At 41.5% G+C, this 27,003-nt stretch overlaps 12 protein-coding genes across 12 annotated transcripts; 6 read left to right on the forward strand and 6 right to left on the reverse strand.

The window, feature by feature from the left end:
• Nucleotides 1–103: 103 nt before the first annotated feature.
• SAMD00019534_007140 (hypothetical protein) lies at nucleotides 104–1,179 on the forward strand (the record flags this gene model as incomplete). The annotated part of the gene is made up of 3 exons (XM_012904147.1): nucleotides 104–201; nucleotides 260–582; nucleotides 647–1,179. Coding segments are annotated over 3 exons (954 nt in total), but the record flags the coding sequence as incomplete, so codon positions are not given.
• A 49-nt stretch (nucleotides 1,180–1,228) lies between these two features.
• On the reverse strand, nucleotides 1,229–2,584 carry SAMD00019534_007150 (hypothetical protein; the record flags this gene model as incomplete). Its single annotated transcript, XM_012904148.1, has 1 exon — nucleotides 1,229–2,584. One exon carries the CDS (start codon nucleotides 2,582–2,584, stop codon nucleotides 1,229–1,231), a length of 1,356 nt encoding a protein of 451 aa, XP_012759602.1.
• A 901-nt stretch (nucleotides 2,585–3,485) lies between these two features.
• Nucleotides 3,486–4,135, reverse strand: SAMD00019534_007160 (hypothetical protein; the record flags this gene model as incomplete). The annotated part of the gene is made up of 2 exons (XM_012904149.1): nucleotides 3,486–3,626; nucleotides 3,704–4,135. The coding sequence occupies 2 exons, from the start codon at nucleotides 4,133–4,135 to the stop codon at nucleotides 3,486–3,488; spliced, it is 573 nt and encodes a 190-aa protein (XP_012759603.1).
• A 2,076-nt stretch (nucleotides 4,136–6,211) lies between these two features.
• Nucleotides 6,212–7,465, forward strand: SAMD00019534_007170 (hypothetical protein; the record flags this gene model as incomplete). The annotated part of the gene is made up of 1 exon (XM_012904150.1): nucleotides 6,212–7,465. One exon carries the CDS (start codon nucleotides 6,212–6,214, stop codon nucleotides 7,463–7,465), a length of 1,254 nt encoding a protein of 417 aa, XP_012759604.1.
• A 203-nt stretch (nucleotides 7,466–7,668) lies between these two features.
• SAMD00019534_007180 (hypothetical protein) lies at nucleotides 7,669–8,333 on the reverse strand (the record flags this gene model as incomplete). Its single annotated transcript, XM_012904151.1, has 2 exons — nucleotides 7,669–7,803; nucleotides 7,902–8,333. The coding sequence occupies 2 exons, from the start codon at nucleotides 8,331–8,333 to the stop codon at nucleotides 7,669–7,671; spliced, it is 567 nt and encodes a 188-aa protein (XP_012759605.1).
• Nucleotides 8,334–8,948: 615 nt separating this feature from the next.
• On the forward strand, nucleotides 8,949–9,853 carry SAMD00019534_007190 (hypothetical protein; the record flags this gene model as incomplete). The annotated part of the gene is made up of 2 exons (XM_012904152.1): nucleotides 8,949–9,527; nucleotides 9,590–9,853. Coding segments are annotated over 2 exons (843 nt in total), but the record flags the coding sequence as incomplete, so codon positions are not given.
• A 386-nt stretch (nucleotides 9,854–10,239) lies between these two features.
• SAMD00019534_007200 (hypothetical protein) lies at nucleotides 10,240–12,160 on the reverse strand (the record flags this gene model as incomplete). The annotated part of the gene is made up of 6 exons (XM_012904153.1): nucleotides 10,240–10,784; nucleotides 10,860–11,174; nucleotides 11,246–11,422; nucleotides 11,550–11,705; nucleotides 11,811–11,930; nucleotides 12,007–12,160. The coding sequence occupies 6 exons, from the start codon at nucleotides 12,158–12,160 to the stop codon at nucleotides 10,240–10,242; spliced, it is 1,467 nt and encodes a 488-aa protein (XP_012759607.1).
• A 457-nt stretch (nucleotides 12,161–12,617) lies between these two features.
• SAMD00019534_007210 (hypothetical protein) lies at nucleotides 12,618–13,148 on the reverse strand (the record flags this gene model as incomplete). Its single annotated transcript, XM_012904154.1, has 1 exon — nucleotides 12,618–13,148. The coding sequence occupies one exon, from the start codon at nucleotides 13,146–13,148 to the stop codon at nucleotides 12,618–12,620; it is 531 nt and encodes a 176-aa protein (XP_012759608.1).
• A 724-nt stretch (nucleotides 13,149–13,872) lies between these two features.
• On the reverse strand, nucleotides 13,873–14,844 carry SAMD00019534_007220 (hypothetical protein; the record flags this gene model as incomplete). The annotated part of the gene is made up of 6 exons (XM_012904155.1): nucleotides 13,873–13,939; nucleotides 14,044–14,134; nucleotides 14,204–14,443; nucleotides 14,526–14,612; nucleotides 14,693–14,728; nucleotides 14,799–14,844. 6 exons carry the CDS (start codon nucleotides 14,842–14,844, stop codon nucleotides 13,873–13,875), a joined length of 567 nt encoding a protein of 188 aa, XP_012759609.1.
• A 705-nt stretch (nucleotides 14,845–15,549) lies between these two features.
• SAMD00019534_007230 (hypothetical protein) lies at nucleotides 15,550–18,718 on the forward strand (the record flags this gene model as incomplete). Its single annotated transcript, XM_012904156.1, has 7 exons — nucleotides 15,550–15,922; nucleotides 15,999–16,382; nucleotides 16,464–16,610; nucleotides 16,678–17,106; nucleotides 17,183–17,575; nucleotides 17,662–17,763; nucleotides 17,835–18,718. 7 exons carry the CDS (start codon nucleotides 15,550–15,552, stop codon nucleotides 18,716–18,718), a joined length of 2,712 nt encoding a protein of 903 aa, XP_012759610.1.
• Nucleotides 18,719–20,857: 2,139 nt separating this feature from the next.
• SAMD00019534_007240 (hypothetical protein) lies at nucleotides 20,858–22,003 on the forward strand (the record flags this gene model as incomplete). The annotated part of the gene is made up of 1 exon (XM_012904157.1): nucleotides 20,858–22,003. The coding sequence occupies one exon, from the start codon at nucleotides 20,858–20,860 to the stop codon at nucleotides 22,001–22,003; it is 1,146 nt and encodes a 381-aa protein (XP_012759611.1).
• Nucleotides 22,004–22,771: 768 nt separating this feature from the next.
• Nucleotides 22,772–23,797, forward strand: SAMD00019534_007250 (hypothetical protein; the record flags this gene model as incomplete). The annotated part of the gene is made up of 1 exon (XM_012904158.1): nucleotides 22,772–23,797. A coding segment is annotated over one exon (1,026 nt), but the record flags the coding sequence as incomplete, so codon positions are not given.
• Nucleotides 23,798–27,003: the final 3,206 nt, after the last annotated feature.

A 27,003-nucleotide genomic window follows, 5' to 3' on the forward strand; every position in this document is an offset into this window, starting at 1 on the left:
TATACATAATCATCATCAACAACAACAATTACAACAACAAACTACATTCAATGTAGATAATGATTTACTAAATATTAACGTTAGCCAACATAAAGTATTAAGAAAGAAATCATTACAATGTAAACACTTCGATGTATTATATACATGGGTCAATGGAAGTGATCCACAATGGATTAAAGAAAGGATGGCTACAGAAATGAGGTAGGTCACATTGCAAGCTATTCCCTCACTCAATCGCTAACATAATTAATCACCTAAGGCTTGGAATACCATATCAAGGTATATGGCGATATAGAGACGTGATGGGTTTAAAGTATTCATTGAGGAGTATTAAGAAACATTTGCCATGGGCCAGACGTATATTTGTAGTGACGGCACAACAGTATCCGACATGGTTCAATCAGACAATGGATGACTTTGATACTGGTGTCAAGTTCATCTTCCACGATCAATTATTCCACAACAAGAGTCATTTACCAACATACAGTTCATCCTCAATCGAAGCAAACTTTTGGAACTTACCAGATACCGTCTCTGATTGCTTCATATATCTAAACGATGATATATTCTTTTCATCAGACAGTATGTACATTATCGAGTTGGGTGAGCATGAGCATTCGTACTGATTGATTAATCAAATATGTAGTCAGACAGGATGACCTTTATCGAATCGACACTGGACAAGCACTTCATTTCACAGGATGGAAGGCACCTGTTCGTTTGGAACTTCAACAGACAAATCCATATCATGCATCACATGCTTACACGAATGGATTGTTGGACAAGATGTGGGGAATAGAGACAAGAAACTACTTTGCTCATGGTGCATTATTGTTGAACAAACGTATCCTATCACTGATAAGGGATACATTCAGCAAAGAGTTGGACAATGACAGTGCCTCACCATTCAGATCGAAATCAATGTTTGTTCTACAGTTTGTTTATGTTCACTTCGTATCGAGGTTCATCGAGTCGTACACTGGCCGTCAAGATTTCAACTATTATGGCGAGATTAGAGATTGGCCCAATCACATGGAACGACTGACCAAGGACATCATCCAGAAGCGACCAAAATGTGTCTGTCTCAATGATGGCCTACAAGAGAACTTCAATCAAACTGTGCTCACAACTCTCGAACACATGTTCGAGACACTATTTCCAGATAAACAAAGTTGGGAGATTTGATTGATCGATTGATTGATTGATCGATCGATTCTCTCTTATTTGATTACAACAAATTATTTAATAATTTGTTTCCAGCCAATGACTCGTGGACACGATCGATATTGATAAAGCCTGTACTCTGTAGATTTTGTTGGTAGTTGAAGAATAGAGTGTCTGATAGGCGTAGTAGATGTTGCATCTGATCCAAATAGTCGTTGATACCGACACTGAGTCGGCTCACTGTCTCAGGAAGTTGTCGAAGGAATTCAGAGTTGATCTCATGGCGATATCCTCGTAATAATAATTTCCGCACAGACTTTGGAATGACCTCTGCTACATTGAGTCGATGTTCATATCCTTCCAATTGAAGCCTGGTCACCGACGACGGAATATCACCAACATTAATTGGATTGTTGAGTGTGAGATAGAGACTGGTAACAGAGTCTGGTACCAAATTATTGGACAACTCATCGTAAACAATGTGATCATTTCTTGGCACAAAGCATATGAATAGCATTTCGATACCATGTGGAATGCCTGTGAGTGGTCGCTCAGTTTGAAGGTAAAGACGTCGGAGTGATGTGGGCAGTGCTGAGAGGTCAAGAGGTCCATCGCCAATGAATTGATCAATGTTGAGCTCGACCAAGTTGGGAAAGGCTGACGATGTGATGGCTGGCAGTGATGGAAGATCGGCAACAATCTCAATCTCTTGGAGATTGGTAAAGATATCCACATTGGAGCGGAACAATGGATAGCATTCGATATTGAGAAGTAATAATGATTGATGAGCAATGATTGGTTGAGTGTATGTTTGACTAAGTGTGAGCTCTGTGACTGTTGGAGGTAGACCAACAAGAGGAAGGTTGAAGGCTGATTCCCTCAAACCCAAACAAGTTAGAGTGGCCGGCAGTATGTCCTGATGAGTGTCCAAAGGTTGATCAAATGCGGATCCAAACACAAGTGTCATCAATGTCGCAGGGAGGACTCTTGGATTGATTGGTAGATTGAATGATGGACCAAACACCAATTGCTCCAGTTGTGATGGCAGTGTGTCGGGTCCTATCGGTTGATTCCATTGCTCGCACTGTCCAAGGTTCAAGCTCTTTAGTCCACTCGGGAGAACGCCGCCATCAAATGATCGGTCGTACACTCCTTGGATCTCCAGTGTGATCAATGATCGTGGAAGATAGCCTGGTGTGATATGGTCTGTGATCTTAAGATGCAGTTGTACCTCTGTCAATGGCAGATCAAACATTGGCAACGTTACTGTGAATGAACCAGAGTACAACAGTTTGGAGATTGATCTTGAGTTGGCCAACTCATTCAATAACTCTGGCATGTTCAATCGATTCCAAACATTGTGCACTGACATAATGCTACCATAGTCTCTGAACTTGACCTGATCAATGCTTGGTATCATCTCCACCTCTTGGCAAATCATTTCATAGCTCATCTTTGTCGCGCCTATCATATGAAGTCAGTACGAATGAATGAAGTATGAATGAGCTAGCTAGACTAGACTAGAATACTTACTGAATGTGTAGTCATTGACCAAGTTGATTAGAGTATTGAATGAATGTATCAATACTGATTGCGACTTGTTGTTTAGATCGTCAATGATCATCTGTTTGTATGAGTTTAGACATATGTTATCATTGATATTGAGTAAACATCTATGTCTTAATGGTAGTTGCTTTGTATTGAATCGTAGATAACTATGTCTCTTTTCAAACATCCATCTACATGTCATTGATAACAACAATCTATCAACATTATTATGTATACATTCTACTACTATATGTCTAAGTACTATTAATGGAAGTGTATCCAACATGTTGATTATTAATGTTATCTCTATCCTCTATCTCTAACTCTTTGTCATGACGACAGACACATTTGTGGCGAACCTGTCGTCGACGGAAACACATGAAAAGAGTGCCGCCAGTCATTGGCGAATGGGTGTGGTTGTGTCGCGCGAGGTCTACACTACTTTGAGTGAGACTAATTGTTTATTGTTGTTGTTGTTGTTGTTGTTGAGGTTGTTGTTCTGTTGTACATAAGTCTAATAATAACACATGACTCCTTAAAGATACTAGGAGTTGAGGGTCGGATTGCAATGGAAGTTTGAATGATGGTGGAATGAAGGAAGGAAGGTGTGTCGTTTATACAATGTCTTGTAATCTCCTGTAAGGGCTGCGTGCACACGCACTTCCAACACATTCGATCAATCATACATCAATCATTCATTCAATCATTCGCTCGCTCGCTCACTCACTGCACTACAGTGAAGGCTGGCTCCGTCTTGAGAATCGCGACTGTCTTTAGAGAAGAGCACACTTGTTCATAAGGTTACCCTTCTTCTTCTTCTTGTCTGGCTTGGTGTCACCCTTGGTGTCCCTTCTAATCTCACGAACCAGCGAGTAGAATGACTCCTCAACATTGACACGAATCTTGGCTGATGTCTATGTTTGATTGATTGATTGATTGAATGTTAGTCGCTACTTCATGTTTGATTGATTGATTGAATGAATAAACATACCTCGAGGAATGGACAACCGAATGACTTGGCAAGGTCTTGACCCTCGCCGGTGGTGACTTGACGCTCACCCTCCAAGTCGCACTTGTTACCGACGACGATCATTGGCACCTTGTCCTTGTCCTTGACTCTGAGAATCTGCTCACGGAATGCAGCAATCTCATCGAATGATGATCGTGAGGTGATCGAGTAGACACAAAGGAATCCACCACCAGTTCTCATGTATTGATCACGCATGGCTGAGTACTCTTCTTGACCAGCAGTGTCGAGGATGTCCAACAAGCATGTCTCGTCATCGATGGTGACCTGCTTTCTGTACGAGTCCTCAATAGTGGGATCGTACTCATCAATGAAGTGATTCTGGATCAACTGAATAGTCAACGCTGACTTGCCGACACCACCACCTCCAACAATTACCAACTTGTACTCTGTCATCTTTTTAGTGATTGATTGAGATATAGATATAGATATAGATACAGTTATAACTTTTCTAGATTATTTGATTGATTGATTAATGTTGATTGATTGAATGTGAATGATAGTGTTAGTGTTAGGGATGTGATCAACTAACTAATTGATTGATTGATCGCTCGTTCGAGATATGGATGGATGGCTTGGGTTGGCTTGGCTTGGTTGGGGGTTGGATGTGGTTGTTGGTGTTGTGTTGTATGTGTGTGTGTGTTGTGTTGTGTGTTGTGTTGTGTGAATGTCAATTGGATTCGATTCAGTCAAGATCAAGATCTGAGATATATGATAAAGATCTTCGTTTGACTGACTATGATGTGTAGTAGTCATATTATATTTTTATACATACAAGTAATTTTGTTTGTTTGATTGTTTGATTGCAAGTACTTGTTGTATACATACAAGTAATTGTTGTTGTTTGATTGTTGTTGTTGATATTGTAGTGACACAGACAGTCTAGATTATAAATAATAAAATAAGCAACTATGTTTGATATTGGATATTAATGAGTATACTCCACTCATTGGGTGTGTGTTAACCCAATTGGTTGGTATTTGGATCAAACAATGTTATTCAGTGAACACTTTTTGAGCATAATGGGGTGTTTTTTTCATCAACAGGTCCATCATCGATCACATTATCACCACACAATGCCAAATGAAAAAACACAACATCTATTTTTGGAATGAATAATTATCATTCATTCATGAACAAGTAATAACTGATCATTATATTATCTCTATCTATCTATCTATCTATCTATCTATATTTATTTAGAGATACTATTTGTTGTTGTTGAACACTCTGTGTGTTCTCGTGCAACAATCAAGAGGAGTCTTGACGTTTAGGGTCCATACAACAATGCCAACAACATCAGGGGCAACCTGAAGACGATGCAGTCTCCAACATATTTGGCTTGCAAGCCACCTCATCAAGCCAATGACATAGCTACACCTCGTCAAGCCAATGACACACAGGTAGCTGTGCCATTGGCCAGGTGGGGTGTAGCTAGGTGATTGGCTGGGTAGAGAGCTACGACATCATCAAATGTAGGCGCGTCAAAAAAAAAGTAGCTTGTATCAGTGAAGTTCCTTAGTTTGATTTATGGTTTGCAAAAGTTCTCCGGGATGGAGTTGTTTACGATTGAGAAAGAGACAAAGTGAGACAAAGAGAGAGGTGTCGATCACTTCTTCCATCAACAATTACAACTTTGAGATTGAATCCGTCAAAAATACCACTCAATATCCAACGACACATTTCACAAGTTCAGGCAACTAACCGACAAGTTATGCATCCATTCCAGTCCAGAGATCAACAATAACATCTTTATCCACGCTGACAATCTCTCATCCTATTTCGCATCCATTCAAGTTGACAATTCACTCCAATCGCGCATCACATCACTGGAGCTATTCCACTCAATCAATCATTAGCGGTTGAGTGGAACTATTCCAATCACATACACACACGCACACAACATTACTCAACCCATGGACTCGATCAAGCCAAATCTAACCAGGATTTGGAAATTATTTGGTAAATCTCAAACGATCAATCAGTTCGTCAACTTGGATCAATCACCATCCAAACAGATAAACAAAGTAATAAACATATACGAATAGATATGGAGTCATTACCACTTACAGTACTTGGCAATATAGTTGATCAATTGGATGATAATACTGATCGTTTGATGTTGACGTTGGTCTGTAAACGATACTTTGAACATCGTCATATATATCTAAACTTTATCACCGATGACTTTATCCAGTTCAAAATCACAAGATCTCTACAACAACAACAACAAACATCAACATCATTAAAGTCGTACCAGTCAATCCTTGATCAAGACTCTGACAATCGACACAAATCAATCTATCTCTACACCAACTCGAGTGACCTATGGAGGCAGCCAAGGGTATATGATGTAACCATCTTCATAGGTATGTCGTGTCGTTGTCATCACACACTCATTCAATCAAGTTACTAACTAACTCTTATGAAGGGGACTCATTGACGAACCAGGATCAATGGCATCAGGATGTGATGAATGTACCTTTGATAAAGAGGTTAACGTTTGCCGATAGTTTGGAAAGTCCCTTGCACCAAACATTCTGGGATGGTGCATTGCCCTTCCTCAACAAGTTGCGGGCTAGTCATCCAAACATTGTTATCTCATACGTCATGTTATCAACTCCACAACAAAGATCATTATGTCATGTGCCTTTGAATGGACTCAGTATCTACTTTAACCAAGATGAGGATTCTGCAGAGGACATCATTGATATCAATTCAGTTGTTGGCACATCATTCTTCCCCAAGACACTAGACACACTACTATTGTATAGTGATTATGCGATGCCCCTCGACAACTCCACAGACCTCTCTGGCCTCACTCACCTCACTACTCTGTTTCTATCAAACATGTGCCATCCACTCAATGGAGACCGTCTGCCCCGCTCACTCACAGGTCTTGAGCTGAGCTCAAACTTTGACCAACCCGTGACCAACCTGCCATCAGCACTCACCGACCTCACGGTCTACTCCTCACAGACATCCTCCATCGTACATCCACCAGCATTGAAGTATCTTTACCAATGCACGACCGCATCGAACTTGTCACAACACCTCTATCACAGTCTCACCGAACTTGTGCTCGGACTCATTGGCGAGGGTGATCTGAGCCACATCACATCGGACAATTTGCCCGTGCTCAAGAAGCTTACATGCCAAGGATTCACAATGATGATGAACCTCGACCCTTTGGACCTGTCCACACTGCCCACCTCGCTCAAGTGGCTGAACATCACACCAAACAAACCGATCGAATCAGTGCCGTGTGGAGTCGAGAGCCTAAGAATATCGTTCACTCAATCAAACTTCCAGTTGCCAGACAATCTCTTCCAACAGCCATCCTCCATTCGTAAATTGCAACTCTTTGGCTATGAGCATCCTTTGAGGGCGGGTGAAGTGCCCGCCTCCACAAAGGTGCTGAAGCTGGTCACGTACTATCAGAGATTGGATGTTGCCAGGGTGTTGAATCCACAGACTGGACCACAACTGACAAAGTTGAAATGGGAAGGCTATGAAGATGTGGACGTACATAACTTTTTGATGGAGTTGCCCGAGTCACTGATCAGTTTGGAACTTGGCACAAAGATGATGAACCTAAGAAGAGTGTCCAATTCATTGTTCTTCCACACCGACTACATCTTTACTCGATCTGGATTCATCACATTGGACACTGTCAAGTACATGCATTCTCCAAGATATTGTCCAGCGAGATACATCAATCAATGACACATGTACAGAGACTTGGAATAATCCCTTATTGGGTCCACATTATACAATACAACTACAACATTATTATTTGTTGTAATTGTTTATTAGAATAATGTACACGTCGATTGGAAGTGATCGATCAGTTGATGAGTGAGTGTGACAATCTTAAAGTCCAAACACATGATTGATCAATCCATTGATTGATTGATTGATTCATTGACTTAGAGAAGGGTACACTTGGCCAAGTTCTTCTTCTTCTTCTTGTCTGGCTTGACGGTTCCCTTTGTTTCCTTTCTGATCTCACGGACCAACGAGTAGAATGACTCCTCAATGTTCACACGAATCCTGGCTGAGGTCTAAAAGATTGATTGGGAATGTGGTGGAATAGTTCCATAAGTGTGTGTTAGTTGGGGTGATCAGTCAATAATGAAGAGTGAGTCTCAAACAAACATACCTCGAGGAATGGACAACCGAATGACTTGGCAAGGTCTTGACCCTCGCCGGTGGTGACTTGACGCTCGCTCTCCAAATCACACTTGTTACCAATGATGATCATTGGCACCTTGTCCTTGTCCTTGACTCTGAGGATTTGCTCGCGGAAGGATGCAATCTCATCGAATGATGATCGTGAGGTGATCGAGTAGACACAGAGGAATCCACCACCAGTTCTCATGTATTGATCACGCATGGCTGAGTACTCCTCTTGACCAGCAGTGTCGAGGATGTCCAACAAGCATGTCTCGTCATCGATAGTGGCTTGCTTCCTGTACGAGTCCTCAATAGTTGGATCGTACTCATCCATGAACAGATTCTGGATCAACTGAATAGTCAATGCTGACTTGCCGACACCACCACCTCCAACAATTACCAACTTGTACTCTGTCATCTTTGATTACTTTCTATTATTACTAGTTATTATTATTATTATTATTATTTGTTTGATTGTTGTTGTTTGATTGACCCTTTAAATGACTTTGTCTTCTGACTTGTTTTCTGTTGCCCTGTTTTATTAATAGGGTTCAGGACCTTGAGCCCAAACTTTTCATCCAATGAGATTCACCGAACTTTTTTTGACCCTTTCGATGATCAAACAGATCAATCTAAAGTCTAAATTTGTAATCTGATTAAAGATAGTATAGATCTAAACAAATATCTTTTAGATCATAATATTAATCATTGGTAAATACTTAAGGAGTAAAGGTTTATTTGAATATATTAAGAGGAAACCAACTACTAAGGATATTATTTAATTAAACAGTACATGATCATGAAGAGTAATGAGGATCTGATTTATGGATTTTACCTACATAGTCAGGAAAGATAATAATCAAATAAAATCTTATACACCTCCAGTGGAATAGAATAGAAGGTAGTCAGTGTGTGATTGATCATGTCAAAGACAATCTGGGAAACTCAAAGGTGTGTGGGAATTGATAAATATTTACACTCGTCTTTTGTTTCAAAACATATATTGATGAATAGATAGATAAGAATATATATAATGATACAAGAAGAAGACATTGACAAAGTCATTTGTGACAATAACGACAACAACAATGACAAATGTGAAGAAGAGGAAGACAAGCACCAAGCTGAAGATGACAACAACATCACAACAAACTCAATAGAGTACATGATGTTGTATAACAAGTACAATAATAATAGACATTCTCGTGATGTTGTTGAACTTGATCATACACAGATAGACAGTATCCAATCACATTCACATACAAACTATACACCTGCTGCTACTCTGAATGAAGTCAATGGAGAAAAGAGACCAAGAACATTCATTCAAAAGATATTGTTCTATCAAAGGTGGCTGTCTACATTGATGTTGGTGCTGTTGGTGTTGGCAACTGTGAAGAACAAGGATAATAGAAACATTACAATCATGATGAACAATGCAAAGGACAGACTAATGAATCATAATATGCGACTAAATCAAATGGTAGAAGAATACAATCATTACAACATGATTGGTGATGTAGAGAATACCCTTCAATCACTATACTCACTCTTGAGAATAGCTCCCTACGACTGCAGTGCACGAATACGTATCGCACAGATACTCAATCAAGTATGTTGGTTGTTGAAGAATGAGCCATCATAGGCGTGTCAATACTGATCAATCATACATAGAATCGAAACAGTACAAACATAGTCAAGGCAGAATCAATGTATATCGATGCATTGAACTGTGAACGATGGTTAAACATTGGATATATAACAGAGTTGTTGGATTTCTACATGTCACTGGATCGATACAACGAAGCAATCTCATTGTATTATCGTGCTATAGCAATGTTTGGTTTCGACAATGATCAACTGAGAAAGACAAGACTACCAAATCTAGTCAAGCCAACACCAACATCACCAACAGGGCATATGCATGGTACTTTGGACTGAACATCAACATCATTTATTTATTGGACATCCAACTGGAGCCACTCAATCATTCATCATCTTCACATCTTTGTTGACAGACTTGATTCAACATCATGGACAGCAAAGTACCATTCTCCAGCGATATCATCGCGACACACATGCCTACGAGGGAGTCACTTAGTTGAGACACACTCATCGTCAACTGTATAATTGAACAAAGACATCTAATGAATAGGACAGGCATTTACCCAGTCCATATACTACCCTGTATTCTCAATGGAATGTATCCAACAACTTGATGTCTGTGTCCACATCAGAGGTCGCAACTTTTATTAGAATGATCAAAGTCATTTGGTCATGTTTGTGTGGAACTTGATTAGGATTGAATGAGACCACCAATACATTTACTTGCCAATGTAGAGGCCTCCCAAGTTGTTCAAGACCTGGTTCAACTGATCTATTTTCTTGCTCGCCAATGTAGCCCTCTCCGACTCGAATGTCTTCTTCCTAAAGATTGTCGTCAGACCCAGGTCTGGATAGTCTGCCGGATCGATTTTATCCAATGTCCTTCCATCGATCTCTTGGATGGCAAACGCCTGGCTCACCACGGGCGGCATGCCAATCTCTGCCAACCAAACCATCACATCATAGGTGCTCCATTCAGAGTATGGCTTGGATGCTGATGAAGCCTGTAAAATTGGCGAAGAGACACCATTGGCAGCAGAGGGTGATGGCTGTACAGCTGGTGGCATGTTGTCCATTCCGCCAGGTGCCTTGATCGGTGTGGCAAAGAGCTGCGACGTGCCAGGCAGAGGGGACATTGGCAACGCCGACTGTGGTGTAGTGCTGAACATTGAAAAGGATAGTAACTGATTGTTAACCTGTTGTGGCGTTGGTACAATGAAGCCAGGTGGTGGAGCACCAACTATTAGATTGCTATTTATGGGTACTGTGATGGTGTGCGGGATGGATGGAGTATGTTAGAATTCCTTGCCTTGATGATGATTGTACTGGTACTACTCACAATCTGTCGTCACTACTGATGCTGTTGTTGTTGCTGTTGTTGTTGGAAGAGGTGAGGGAATCTGATTCAGGGATTCCAAGGGACTGGGAGAACTTGTTTTGATAGGCTTTTCGACTGCAGCTGGTTGGGCATTGACATTGACATTGGCATCAGCTACCACTTCATTGACGACTGTCACTGGCTTGGGAGTGGCCGGAGTGACGGCCGCTGATGTTGTCGTTGTTGTGGTGGTTGTAGCGGTAGTTGTGGCGCTCGTTGGAGTCTTGGGAGCGACGCCAGAGTTTGATCCAGGTGGCTTTGACTCTGTATTCAATGCTTTTGGAAAGGATGTTAGGTTCCAAGCTCAAAATGAATGAATGAATGATCATAGTACTGATCGACCTTACAATCCGTCCTCAAAGTGAGCTTGGGTTTTGCTGATGAGGTTTCAGAGGCACTCTGACTCTTTGGGACATCTGTCAATTTGGTTGTCCAGCCCTTGGTGCTTCCATTGGGGGTGCTACTGCTGGTGCTGGTGCTGCTGGCGGCACTGCCTTTGCTTGGTGTGCCATTGCTAGTTGTGGCTGTTTTGGTACTAGCGGTTTTGGAGGTACTGCTCTTGCTTTTACTCTCTGGTGCAGCTGGAGTGCCAATGTTAGACCATCACCATCGCCATCGTCTTTGTTATTATAATCATTATCACACACTTACTGTGAAGATAAGTGCATTTATCTCCTCTTCCACAAGTTCCGTTCTTAAAGTATTCACATTCTTTGGTGAAGTGCAAGAATTCTTTTGATGTTGGTGTCGCTCCTGTTGTCAAGTTGGCAAGGCGCATAGCTTCTACCTCGTCAGCCGCTTCATCGGCTAACCATGGTGATGATGAAGCATCACTAGAGTGTTAATATTTGATCACTGAACATAGTCCTCTCTATCTCTCTCTCTTATCACTAACCAATCCATCCTACATACAGTGTCTAAATGCACATTTGTCACCTCCTACACACTTTCCTTTCTTCTTAAAGTTGGTGCACAGCGGGACATATTGGAAGAGACAGTCACAGAGATCTGTTTCCTCTTCAGGATGCAATGCTATACAATCAATGTAATATGTTAGTTTAGTTAGTTGTCCACTTTGTATGAATGATACGCGGCGCAGCGTACGTACGATGGGCAAAGTCACAGGAAGTATTGTTGCAAGTGCCTTTCTTATTGAAGTAGCACTCTATACGTTGATGGCATGTTGTACAACAGAGGCCATCATGATCATCGTAGTAGTAGAAGGAACTCGAGTAGTCATTTTTGTTGCTACTCTTAACCATTTTAGTATCGTTTTGTTTGGTTTGATTGAACTGATTGGATTGGTTTGATTGGATTGGTTGGGCTGTTGTTTGTTTGTATGTCCAATCAATCTCTCTTTGATTTGGTATTTAATATTGACTATATATTGTCTTCCCTTGATATAAATACAGTACAGATAATGTTGTACATATAATATATATTTACAAACTAACTCTCCTGTGATATTTGTTTGATGTTTCTTTGTGTTTTTCATCAACACTTTGTTGGTGGGTGATGGGGCGGGTCTAATGCAATGCTTGATTGATTGATTGATGACCAATGAATGTTTGTGTGTGGGTCGATAAATTGATTGACTGATTGATTGACTGTCAACCTGTTTGTAATGTCGTGTGTATGAAGAGGAGTGCCCCATCGAGAGAGTTGTTGGATTAATTGGATTTATTTAGTGATGGGTGATTGATCATCAACATCAACATCCTATTTATCAATGCTGAGATTAAAGTCAGAGACAGCCTGGTTAAGTTGTTCAATCTTTTGACTGGCCAGTTGGCTGCGCTCAGCTTCAAACATCCTCCTTCTTCCAACTGTAGTCAAGCCAAGTTCAGCATAGTCTGCTGGATCGATGTGGTCCAAAGTCTTTCCATTGATCTCTTGGGTGGCGAATGCTTGACACACTGAATCTGGCATGCCAATTGCTGTGAGCCAAAGGACGACCTGTTGGGTCTTCCATTCCAAATATGAAGCCTGTTGGTTTCCAACAACGCCACCTTGTTGTCCATTCTGTTGGTTGACATTTGCTGAAGGTGGTGCGCAGTAGGATACAACTTGGGGTGAAACTGGTTGAGCAGCTTGTTGTTGCTGTTGTTGTTGCTGTTGTTGCTGTTGCTGAGCGTACATTCCATTCATTTGAGCAAGGGAGATATTGTGCATGCCTGGATACATTCCCTGTAAATTCATGTTGTTCTGGAGCATTGACAATGGTGAAACAGGTTGTTGGATGCCATACATTCCTGGAAGCTGTTGTGCTTGATTGTAACTGAGAGCTTGATCAAGATAATTGAAATTATATCCAAGTTGTTCTGCGTAATTATTTTGGGGCGCTATATCAATTTAAGAGATGGTTAATGGTTGGCATTCTTGTGCTGTTAGACTGCATTGGTACTTACAATCAGTCCTTGCTGGTGGCTGAGCTTGAGCTTGAGCCAGTGCTTGAGCCTGAGCCAGTGCTTGGGCTTGAGCTTGAGCCAGGGCTAGGGCTTGGGCTTGGGCTTGAGCTTGTGCTTGAGCTTGAGCCAGAGCTTGAGCTTGTTCTTTGGCCATTGCCTCAGCTTGAGCTTGGGCAAGAGCCTGTGCTTGTTCTTTGGCCAATGCCTCAGCTTGTGCTTGGGCAAGAGCTTGAGCTTGAGCTTGTTCTTTGGCCAGTGCCTCTGCCTTGGCTTTTACCTTGGCAGCTTCAGCCTGAGCTTTGGCGGCCTCTGCTTGAGCCTTGGCGGCCTCTGCTTGTACCTTGGCAGCCTCAGCCTGAGCTTGTTTAGCTTGAGCTTGGGTTTGTTTAACTTGAGCCTGAGTTTGTTTAACTGGAGCAACTTGAGCAACTGGAGCAACTGGAGCTGGTTCTGGTGTAGGAGGTCCCTTCAACAAATCAGGAAGTTTGGCAGTCCAACCCTTTGAATCAACTGAACTATCTGCACTCTTTGTTGCAACGACATTGTTGTTGTTGTTGTTGTTGTTGTTAACCTTGGGTGCAACGGCTGCTGCTGCTGCAGTTGTTGTAGAAGAAGCAGGAGCAGCAGAAACAGCTGTTGTAGTTGTTGAAGTTGAAGTTGAACCTGGACGCATTGGTACTTTGCCATGAGAATAAGTACAGTTGATGCCATTACCACAAGTACCAAGCTTATAATACTCGCACTCCTTTGTACGGAAAAGCTTAGCCTTCATTTCGGACTCTGCCTTCTTCTGGAGTTCAAGTATTTTAGCCTTATCATTCGGGTGACCTAAACAATGATGATGACCGTGAGTTAGAGTCGACTCGAATGAACTACTACCAATGAGTGAACACTTACAATGCAAATATGTACATGTATCTCCACGTTGACAGGCTTGTCCTTTCAACCAATCGAAGCAGGGCTTGGTATAGGGTCGGTATGTAGGTTTCTGTTTTGAATCATCGTCGCCACTGTTATTATCCTCATCATTAGAATCATCCCCAACCAGTTCATCTTCTTCATCATCATCTCCAACAACCATTCCATATTCAATCTCATCCTCTACTTCAAAGTCATCGTCATCATCTTCTATAGTTGCTATATTTGTAGGTTGTTTGTTAGTCTGATATTCATTCAATCAATTGATTGTAGTAGTAGTAGTAGTAATGGTACAACATACAGTGCCTATAAGTGCATTTACGACCATAGAAACAAACACCAAACTCCAATTGATTCTTGCACATCTCTGATTTAAACTTATCTTTAGCTGTAATGAGTGATTAAGTTCCAATTAGTCTTTGTTTTGAGCTCCCAATGCCTGCATCTGCATCCACTCTTCTTACTTACTGCGTTTCTTTGAACTATCCTCAATGACTGTTGTTGCTGTTTCATTCATTCATTCATTCATTAGTGTCAGTAAAGGTACATGTAATATTGTATTACTACCACTTACAATGTTTAAACGGACAAGAATCGCCATTCTTACAAGAGCCACTCATATTGAACAAACATTCTTTCTTCTTGAAGTTGCTACTATTTACATTGCTGCTAACCATTTTTAAAAAAAGTAATTAATTAAAGTTATTGATATAATTATTTATATCAATATAAACTGTCTCTCTATCTCCTAAATGAAAATATCTATTTATTTATATATATAAATATTATCTGTATGTATTTATAATAAGTGTAGTAATAAACAGAAGAGTAAAGAATCGTGAATGGATGATATCTCCAACATTGTGCGCTCTTTTTTTGATTGTTTTTGTGTTGGATTGTCAATTGTTTTCTGTTTTTGGTTGAACTCAACTCATCGTTTAATGGGAATGTACTTCAACCAATCAATCATCAAATTCATTTAAATTAAATAATATTTAAATAAACAAGTAGAAGGAATAATAATAAGTAGTGCTAGTGTTGTTGGATCAGTATATTACACATACATTCGTAACGTCAATCATTTGATTGACTCTCTCATTTGTTTGTTCGTGGTTGAGTGTGAACACAGAGACAAAAACAGACAACACACTTACATCAACGTTTGTCCTTAAGGACAAACGTGTGTGAGTCAAGATAATCCTCTCTCTTCAACAACAGCAACACAAACAGAATAGTAATAATATTATTATTATTATTATATAGATATATTTAAACATATAGATAATAGATTAGTTTCGTTAATTGGTGAATCTTTTATATTTAGAATGAGGTGGGATGACAAAGACGATGAGCTAAAGAACAAAGTCACATCCACAACACTGAACGACAACAACGACAACAACAACAACAACAAGATGTTGTTGGAGCAACAACAACAACAACAACAACAACAACAAGTCGACAAAGCCATGAACAATCTATCACTTCACAATAATAACAACAACATTGACATTGATGATGATGATAGTGATAGCAGCGACAGTGGAAGTTATGAAGTGGGTGGTGAACATGTTGGTGCCAACGGTAGATCATCGGCCAAGGTCAAACAAGGATACATAAACTACTGCAAGAAGAGAGAATGCCATTTCTTTAAGAAGGGTAGTTGTGCCAATGGAGATGCCTGTTTGTTTAAACATTGTAAGTAAATTGATCATCGATAATCATCCAATGGTCTTATGTAGTGACTAACCCACGATCGATCGATTGCACCTAGCTGCCAAACCTACCAAGACAGCAGCAGCAGCAGCAGCAGCAGCAGCAGCAGCAGCAGCAGCAGCAGCAGCAGCAGCAGAGGCAACACCTACAACACATAAAACACCAACAACAACATCAACTACATCAGCAGCAGCAAGTGAGGCCTCAAAAGAAATCAAAAGCAGCAGTAGTAACATAATCAGTCACCCAACAACTTCAACTACAACTACGACTACGTCCACCACCTCCACCGCCCCTGTTATTCGAGGCGGTCGCAACAGTGTGTCGGACAGTGGCAGAAAATCAAAGAAGACTCCAAAGCTTCCGAGCACCACCGTATGTGAGTATTGGTTGAACAACAAGTTCTGTCTGAAGGGTGACACATGTTCATTCCTCCACACAAGTATGTTACCCGTGACACGGGTTTCGCTTGTCGGGATTATAGATAATCGACGGTAACTAACAACCCTTAAACGACCTTTAGTGAGTACTGGCCTTGACAATGGTACCAACAATAACAATAGCAAGGTTGTTGAAGAGGAAGATGATATGGCAAAGTTCTTTACAAAGGAATGCGAGTTCTTCAAGAAGGGCAACTGCTCAAGAGGCTACAACTGCACCTTTGTTCACGGTAAGTGCTTGGCAGATAATAATGACGGTAATCAATCAATCATTTAACCAACACGTAACACTCTTAGCAATCAATGACGATACACCAGTGTCGGTAACAGCGCCAGTCGTTGTGACCACCGTCAGTCGTGGAACTTCCAATACACCCAAGCAACAAACTTCACCAATCAATCATCCAGCACCAATCAATAATCCAGCACCACTTAATAGTCCTGCGCCACTTAATAATCCTGCGCCACTCAGTCCACAATCCAACCAGCCTGCACCATCCAATCAACCACAGCAACAACAACAACCTACAGTAGCATCAAAACAAACACAGAAGGAATGCGATTTTTGGTTAAGAGGTGACTGTTTCCATGGCGCTGCCTGTATATTTAAGCACAGCGCCAGACCGATGGATCACACTGATCCAAGATTCAATCAATTAACCAAGGTGTGCAACTTCTGGAGGACAAACACCTGTTCACAGGGCAAGGACTGTCCCTTTATCCATGGTACGTCAACATGTTTGATTGATTGATTGATCGATTCAACCATTACTTACTCCAGTCTTGATCAATATCATCACAGAGAAAGCATCTTCGGGTCCAAATCTAGCCCCCGCATCTGTTCCAGCTCCTGCTCCAGTTCAAGCTCCAGCACAAGCTCCAGCACCAGCTCCAGCACCAGCTCCAGCACCAGCTCCAGCACCAGCTCCAACTCAAGCATCAGCTCCAGCTCCAACTCAAGGCTTGGCACATGTACCAGCTAGTACACCACATGCACCTAAAGCAGCAGCAGAGGAATCAGTGGCTATCCCACCACCAACATCATCAACAACTCAAAGCTCAACTGCCACTACCGCACCTACAACTACATCCACATCCAGTACTAGTTCAACAAGCACAACAACTACCAACTCAAGTCCACCAAAGTTCTCTACCGAGAAGAAATCAACAAAGCCAACAAAGCCAGCAAAGGAAGGTGAGTATCACATCCATATGGATGTTGGAGATTGAAAGTCACCAAGTGAGCTGGCGCTAATACAAAACGAATTACCAATCAAGCAGCTGAAGAGTCCACTAAGAAGGGAGCCAAGAAGCAAGCAAAGGAATGCGAGTTCTACAAGAAAGGAAAGTGCGCCTATGGTAGTAAGTGCATCTTTGTACACAGTAAGTTATCAATGGATCAATGAATGTATGAATGAGCACTCTATTAACAACGACAACAACAACAACTATAGCAAATACTACTACTTCTACAACTACAACTACAGGTACAAACGCAGCTGATGAGACGAGTGCACAACCTATTGCAACACCAACAAGAAGGGGTAGGGCTCAAGAATCAACAAAGACAGCTGTTTCGGCATCAAAGACCAAGGTCAACAAGAACGCGGATGTCGATTCAACACCAAAAAGTAACACTGCCGCCAAGCCTCTGGTGAATCAAGCAGTAGAGGAACCAAATCCCACTCCTTACAAACCACCAATGAAGGTGGAGGCAGCACCACCTGTTGCCAAGGCACCAACCCCAGCAGCAGTCCCAGCACCAGCCCCTGCTCAAGCACCAGCACCAGCAGCAGTACCAGCGCCAGCACCTGCTCAAGTACCAGCACCTGCTCAAGTACCAACGCTAGTTCAAGTACAAGCACCAGCTCGAGTACCAGCACCAGCAACTCAAGCACCAGCACCAGCTCAATCACCAGCACCAGTTCTTGCTGCTCCAGCACAAACACACGCTCCGGCGCCATCGCCAGCACCAGCACCAATTCATGCACCAGCACCTTCAACAGCCGCATCAACACCAGCATCAACACCTAATCAAACACATCCATCACCACCACAGCTTGTACTCTCATCGTCGACATCGTACTTGTCCACACCTCCATTTGAGTGGACGATTAGAATGGTTGCCGACTGGCTCGAATCAATTGACATGCCACTAGAGGTCAGACAGGCATTCATGGACAATGAGATCAGTGGCAAGACTCTATTCCACATCGATCAGGTCGACTACAAAGATCTTCTATTGCTAACAGTTGGCAGAAGGAAGACCTTTGAAAGTGGACGAACACATCTAGTCATGCTATCACAGATGGCCGCCTCCACCTCGTCACCATCATGATCAGGGATCACTCCAGCCAACCAGCATTTGTGACGAATAAACCTCCATAAAGACAGACTCCTTTTGTCAAAGCATTCATTATTAGTTCTTGTACTTGTACAAATAACTACCATCAATAATAATGGAGTCACTTCAACATACATTACTTAGATATATTCTATCATACTTGCCATCAAACACTGATCGATTGATGTTGACATTGGTCTCCAAACGAATGTATGAACAACGTCATAAATACCTTCACTTTGCTTTGGAACACATAACAAGAGACATAAGAACACATACATCATTGAAGTCCTACAAAGAAATACTCCTTAACAATCAACAACATGGACACAAAGGTATCAAAGTAGCAGTATACACTAATAGTCTATTAAACAGATCTGATTATGATCGTACATTCCTCATCGGTATGTTCATTCATTCATTTATTCAACAGTAATGCTTGTCTAACAACATACTAAATAGAGACTGGAGCGGAAGCAAATAGATCATGGATAGATGATATATTGAAGATGAAATTTGGAGACGTTGTTGTTGATTGATAACTCTGCGAGGAGTTTTGATATATTGTTCTGGTCAATGATCAATGAGTCATTGATTGATAGACTGCAAGACAACGTTATTGTGTCATTCACAGTCAATTTTCCAGGTTATTGGTCACCATTACAACATGTCAACATTACAAAGTTGAACCTTACGTCAGTGTTTGCTATTGACATCCCTTTGAATGCCATTCCATTGACACTTACAGACTTGAGTGTTACTGGTCCAGATTTTATATTTGATGGACGACTGCCTCATGGCCTGCGAATACTTAACCTCAGAAACTGTGATTATAACAACCGGGAGTTCTTTCCAGGTACCTTGCCCTCCACACTCTGTGAACTATACCTTGGTTCAGGCTACTATGAACTGCTGGATAACAAAGTGTTGCCACATTCACTCACATTGTTAAGCATACCTAGTCCTCATTATGGTCACAACTTGGATACCCTCCCGACTAGTCTCACAGACTTGCATATTCACTCGTACCATGGCCAGGCGATACAACTCAGATCATTGACGCGATTATCCATCTCTGTTGTAGTTTGTCCACTCAACACCTCCGTACCATTCACGAATCTAAAGAGTCTGGTCATTGGTCGATGTGACGTACCGATAATCCCTTCAATCACACAGACATCCTTTCCAGCACTGGTCCAACTGAGCATCCAGAACTTCCCGGATGTCATTTCGAAACATGACTTCTTGGGATTCACACCAACAGTGACCGATCTCAACCTTGACCTCTGCCATCCAACAATGATACCAGAGGGAGTGGAACTGTTGCGTATAAGATGTAGACGTAACTTTAACCTGTTGATTGGATCACTTCCCTCGACTTTGCATACAGTCCACCTAATCGGATACAAATATCCTTTGACTCAACAAGATATACCATCATCTGTTACAGAGTTGAACCTTGTTGACTCGAAGCATTGGCCATCACCATCTATATTGCCAGTGACATTGCATTCATTGCATCTGGCATCTGGTCATCCACAAAACTATCATCTTGGAGCATTGCCTTTATCAATATGGATGATAAGCATATTGATACATGCACAATACTACTTCACTAGACATGGACGACTTCAACTCCGTCGTATATCCTCAACAATATTCTTTATGCAATCTGAAGATATGTTACGTTGTGGATTCGTCACTGCTGATAAGTTTCAATCAGTCATCAACAAGTATTAGTACATGACATTGTATGTATTTGTTGTGGATTGGAATGGAATGGAATGGAATAAGATTAGTCAGTCCTGACTGTAGTTCGCGAATGAACATCCCAGGATGGGGTGTAGTGGGGGAGAAGTTTCAGAGTGACTCACTCCTTGTCAGCAAAGAATGAGTGTGTGATGCTAAATTTGTAATTAAATAAATAATTAAGAATGTGGTTTGGGAGGTTTGTTCAACAGATTGGTTATTGGTTATTTAATTAACAACTAGTACACATACATTCATTCATTCATACCAACAACAAATAATAATACTTGTAAACATATATATAAAGAGATATCTATAATAATATTATTGGTTATAATTGTACAAACTTGTTAATAATATTTAATCTATACTTTTAAATCAATCATGCAAATCTTTGTAAAGACATTGACTGGCAAGACCATCACTCTGGAGGTCGAGGGATCCGACACCATCGAGAACGTGAAGACTAAGATCCAGGACAAGGAGGGAATCCCACCCGACCAACAACGTCTCATCTTTGCTGGCAAGCAGCTTGAGGACGGTCGCACCCTCTCCGACTACAACATCCAGAAGGAGTCCACTCTCCATCTCGTGTTGAGACTCCGTGGAGGAATGCAAATTTTCGTCAAGACCCTTACCGGCAAGACCATTACCCTTGAGGTCGAGGGATCCGACACCATTGAGAACGTCAAGACCAAGATTCAGGACAAGGAGGGAATCCCTCCCGACCAACAGCGTCTGATTTTCGCCGGAAAGCAGTTGGAGGACGGCCGTACTCTTTCTGACTACAACATCCAGAAGGAGTCCACCCTTCACTTGGTGCTCCGTCTGCGTGGAGGTATGCAGATCTTCGTCAAGACCTTGACCGGCAAGACCATCACCCTTGAGGTTGAGGGCTCTGATACCATCGAGAATGTTAAGACCAAGATCCAGGACAAGGAGGGAATCCCACCCGATCAGCAGCGTCTCATCTTTGCCGGAAAGCAGTTGGAGGATGGCCGTACCCTCTCTGACTACAACATCCAGAAGGAGTCCACCCTCCATCTGGTGCTCCGTCTCCGTGGAGGAATGCAGATCTTTGTTAAGACATTGACCGGCAAGACCATCACTTTGGAGGTCGAGGGATCCGACACCATCGAGAATGTGAAGACCAAGATTCAAGACAAGGAGGGTATCCCACCCGACCAGCAGCGTCTGATCTTTGCCGGTAAGCAACTCGAGGATGGCCGCACCCTCTCCGACTACAACATCCAGAAGGAGTCCACTCTCCATTTGGTCCTCCGTCTCCGTGGAGGTATGCAGATCTTCGTCAAGACCCTTACTGGAAAGACCATCACCCTTGAGGTTGAGGGCTCGGATACCATTGAGAACGTCAAGACCAAGATTCAAGACAAGGAGGGAATCCCACCCGATCAACAGCGTCTCATTTTCGCTGGAAAGCAGCTCGAGGATGGACGTACCCTCTCTGACTACAACATCCAAAAGGAGTCCACTCTCCACTTGGTGCTCCGTCTCCGTGGTGGACAGTAAACACCCCCAATAAATCAATTACAGAGTCTATCTCTTTATCACCCTTATCAAACATCAATCAGATTGATAATATTTCTCTCGTCGACTTCAACAACTTTATTTCTTTTTTCTTTACCTGACTCAGTTGTATACATACAAATGGAATCATTACCAATAACAATATTACAACGTATAATATCATATGTAGAGGATAACTTTGATAGACTGGTACTGTCTTTGGTCTGCAAGCGATGGTTTGAACACAGAGACAAGTATCTATACTTTGACACTACTCACTTGCCAACATACGATGCATTCAACAAGTACATGGACAAACAATGTTATCTCAGATCATACCTGGACATCATTCGCAATGACATCAACAACAAAGGACAGACAATACTTGTACACAAACAAGTACCTGACAACACTGAGATGTACATCTATGATCGAAGTATCTTCATTGGTAAGCATATACATTTACATTGTCTGTCATGAACATGTTACTGACACCAGCTTACCTAAACAGAGCCATCGAGGAGTTGGAGACAAGATATACTACAACTACAATGCATTGTCAAGAGCATAACATTTGAAGAAACTCGAGACTCGCTGTTTGATGGAGTATTCTGGTCTGAGCTTGACTCATTCGTCAAGGAGCTTCATCATGTTCATCCAAACTGTTTGATCAATCTACACTTGGAATCAGTGCCCGAGATCAATATACATCAACTTCCATTGAGCAATCTAAAGGTCAAAGCAAGTACCAATTGGCAGATCAACAAGGACATGCTCCCAGCATCACTCACCAGCTTAACAATCATGGGTGAGAGGTTCCAAAGTAATCTCAATCATGTACTACCGGAAAGTCTAAAGATGCTACGTATAAACGATGCATTCAATTGGAATCTACCGATAGAGTCTGGTGGTCTGCCATCGCAACTAGAGCGCATTAACTTTGGTGGCACGTTCAACCATCCTCTGGCAGGCGTACTTCCACAATCAATCAACAGACTGAAACTCGAGTATTCCAGGTTTGATCATGACTTGGTAAACATGCCATCAAACCTCACAAGACTATCGTTGCACTGTGTGCAACCCTTTGCCAGGAGGATTGACTTGCCCAACTTGCAACGCCTCAAAATCTCTCAAGTCTCTCAACCATTCACCAACGTATTCCCGCAACTTAAGATATTGTCCATAGGCAAGATTCAAACAACATTGTTGACATCGCACATCACAGATCAAAACTTCCCTCGTCTATACAGGCTCCACGTCAACAATATACTTGACCAGGCTGGACAGCCCAAGACGGATCTCAATCTCTCAAGGCTTCCAACTACCTTGAGAAAGTTGAGAATAATATTCGCACAACCAATCTCAGCATTTCCAATTGGTCTGGAGAGTTTGAAGATGGAGTACTCTGGTCTATTCAGGTTGCATCCAGGGCTGTTACCAACCACGATCCGGACATTGGACATTAGGTCATACCAAACACAATTGGAGGAGGGTTGCATCCCTCAATCAATCAGGTCGATAAGCATCGATGGCAGACATCTTGGACAGTTGGTTGGTGATCATGTTGCTCCACTTCCATCACTACGTAAACTCACATTGAAAATAATCTATCGCAAGAGCATTATCAAACAGTTAGCAACACCATTGATACGCATTGTTGACTCTGAATATATAGAGTATACACTTCGACGTATCTCTCCGGACATATTCATCTATGTCTCGTTCAACATGACAAGATGTGGCTTCATCAATATCAATAACCTGTCCACTGTGATTGGAGCTATGGACGATGATAGTTAACTAGTTTTATTCGTTGACATTAAAGCCAAAGAGTTGGCCAAGCTGATCGTCTCGGAGGAATCCACATTGAACAAGTTCATCGGTCCACTTGAAGTGGAGTGTAGGGGACAGTCGACGGAGATTACACTTGGAGTTAAGGATTGTTATGCTCAAATCCACGATGGACTTTGGCAGAGCTTGTATTTGCTGGAGACCGACAGTGCTACGATGTTGGAACCGTTCCAATAACTCTAGTGAACGAAGTGATGTTGGTAATACGGTGGTATCCATATTATACCGATCGATTTTCAATGATGTCACTGATTGAGGTAGGATACCTTGTTCAAATGGACTTTCGTAGCCTTTTAAAACAAGTGTGTCTATCGATGATGGAAGTTGACCCATCTTGAATCTGATTGATGGATTGTTAATCCTTATGGTCAAATGTTTGATACCATGTCTAATTGATTTGAGTGGCCTGGTGAGTGGTATAGCAAGGAAGCAGAGTGACGATGGCAGTGTGGACAGGTCATGTTGATAAGTGACCAATTTGTTTAGCAAGTGTAATCTCCCGATTTCCAAATGTAAAAGGTTTGGAAAGTTGACTGAGTTGATGATCGATAGTGTACTGGACAAGATATTATGAATGTTGAGTCGTTGTAAATGATCAAATATGATCTTGTTACTAAACTGCATGCGTTCAGACCACGTCTCCAATATTTGTAACGGTTGATGTTCGATTATATGAGTGTATGACTTGCCGATGACCATTTTGACCAATGAGGATGGAAGTGTCGGTAGCGGTTGGTCGTATGGAATGTCAAATATCAACTCAGTTAGAGATTCTGGAAGTTGATGGCTCTCTATCTTTTGATTAAAGTCACTGCCAAGAGTGATATGGCGTAGACTCTTTGGCAGATTGTCCAATGGTTGATTAAAGTTTCGACCAAGCTCTATAGAGAGCAGTGACAATGGCAATGAGCCTGGAAGGAAGGGTTTGTTGTAAGACATTCCAAACCGGATACTTTCCAACTTGGGAGGCAGTGACCCGGGTGTGATGGAATGATCCCATAGGCTAGCCGATGAAAGGTTGAGGTATAGTAGACTGGTAGGCAGTACATCATTGGCTATTGGACAGTCGAAAAAATGACCATCAATCGATAGTTTGGTCAATGTGATGGGGAAGAATGATGAGTGGAGTTGAGAACCAGCAATTTGTTCCTGGAAGCAGATAGCCGTGACTGATTCAAGTGGGCGACAACACTCAGATATTGGTATTGGCTTATTTGTTCTGATTGCTGTTTTGGTTCTTCTTGATGATAAATGTACAACAATCTTGTTGATAATAGACCAGTGTGATTCAACAAATGGATGCTTAGCAGAGTCCTGGAACTCTAAAAATGATATAGTCGGTATCCCATCTAGACATTGTATCAATGTATCCAAGTTATCTTCTATATTGTTTGTTAGTTTGTGCATTCTGGTCATTCATTCATTCCATTTCATACCAATGTAATATGTATGATCCCAATATGAAGATTGAGAGGTGATTGTATTATTTGTACTAATTAATACAGACTGATGGACATCTCTTTGTATTAGATGTATGTATGATGGTAGTTGTCTACCATCTGTATATCGATTGCTGTGCAACACTGACAAGTTATTGAAATGTAACCAACTCGATCGTTGATTATACAAACGATTACATGTCAATGATAACATCAGTCGATCAACATTGTCCAAGTTGGTTACAATTAGTTTGAGTAAAGTGTATTGTAATGACTCCAACATCCTTTACTTCTTCGCCTTATGTATTTGTGTGTATGGTAGTTTGGTTGATCATGTGATCAAAACTGGACACTGAAATGATCAGATCAATCAGAGATCGACGAAACCAGAACAAGATAAATAATAATAATTATAATGTTAGATACAATACAACTTACAATACTTCAACATATTATATCATTCTTGGTTGATAATGCTGATCGAGTGATGGTAACATTAGTGTGTAAACGAATGTTTGATCAGAGACATAGATACCTACACTTCAACACCAATACAATGTTATATAATCAATTGATAGAGTCAATTCGAGATGGTAACATCAACTTAAACTCATACAAGGATATAATACATAGAGATATACTCTACAAATCAATACAAGTTGTACTCACTGCTCAATATGATGAAAAGCAAGCGGAAGGCTCGGACCTGAGAATAGACATTGGAAGTATGATCATACTTCAAACATGTTGCCTACGGTACTTACTAACCTCTTACTTGCTTTATTACTACTCTAGATAACAAATGTTGGAATGGTTGGAAGCATAGACTACCAACTCCCACAAACATTAATGAGGTCAGGATTGAGTATTTCAACGGGTCATCGTTAGAGACACTTTGGGAACAATCTTTGAAGCCATTCATGGATGAGTTGTCTGCCAATGGATCATCACCAAAGATATCAGTCGTCAATGATATAACCCCAATGGGATTTGTACCAGAGCCTTATGTTTACTTCACAACAGACTACTACTGGCCATCATTTCAAGCATTCACTCCATCCACTTTTGCAACAAGCTCAATGGTCGAGTTAGAGATTGATGGTTCAACCTGCCCATTGAAGGGCAGACAGCCTCTGTTCAATTCACTTCCAAACACGCTTCAAAATCTTTCAATACAAGGAAGATGGAGGAATCAACCTCAAACGGTCAATCTCCCCGACGGTCTCACAGACCTGTCGTTGGGAAGGTTTGACCCTCCGTTGCAATTGAACAAACTACCATCATCACTCACATACCTCGATCTATCAAGACCTTTGGGCCATCCTCTTCCCAAACTACCTGATAGCCTTACCCACTTAATATCTTGTGGAAATACGTGGATCACAGAGGCACCCGCATTGAAGATGTTGGATTTAATGGAATCACCAACTCCATTCATACCAAACTCCCACTTTAAATGTCTGGACTCACTCGAACTCGATAAAGTGAATCACATTGGTATGATATTAAGCATTACTCCCAACTCTTTTCCAATGTTGCGTAAACTTAATTACGTGGAGACAATTACCAAAGGTGTACTCGATCTCACTGGACTACCTCCAACAATCAAGACACTCAGGCTGGGAATTTGTCGAGCATTTGGAACCATTCCCAATGGTATCGTTAAACTGTTCATCAACAACAATTTTGAAATACCTGATCGATTCAGACTGC

Source organism: Acytostelium subglobosum (assembly GCF_000787575.1).
Source record: "Acytostelium subglobosum LB1 DNA, scaffold: scaffold1, whole genome shotgun sequence".
In the NCBI taxonomy this organism is placed as follows: Eukaryota; Evosea; class Eumycetozoa; order Acytosteliales; family Acytosteliaceae; genus Acytostelium; species Acytostelium subglobosum.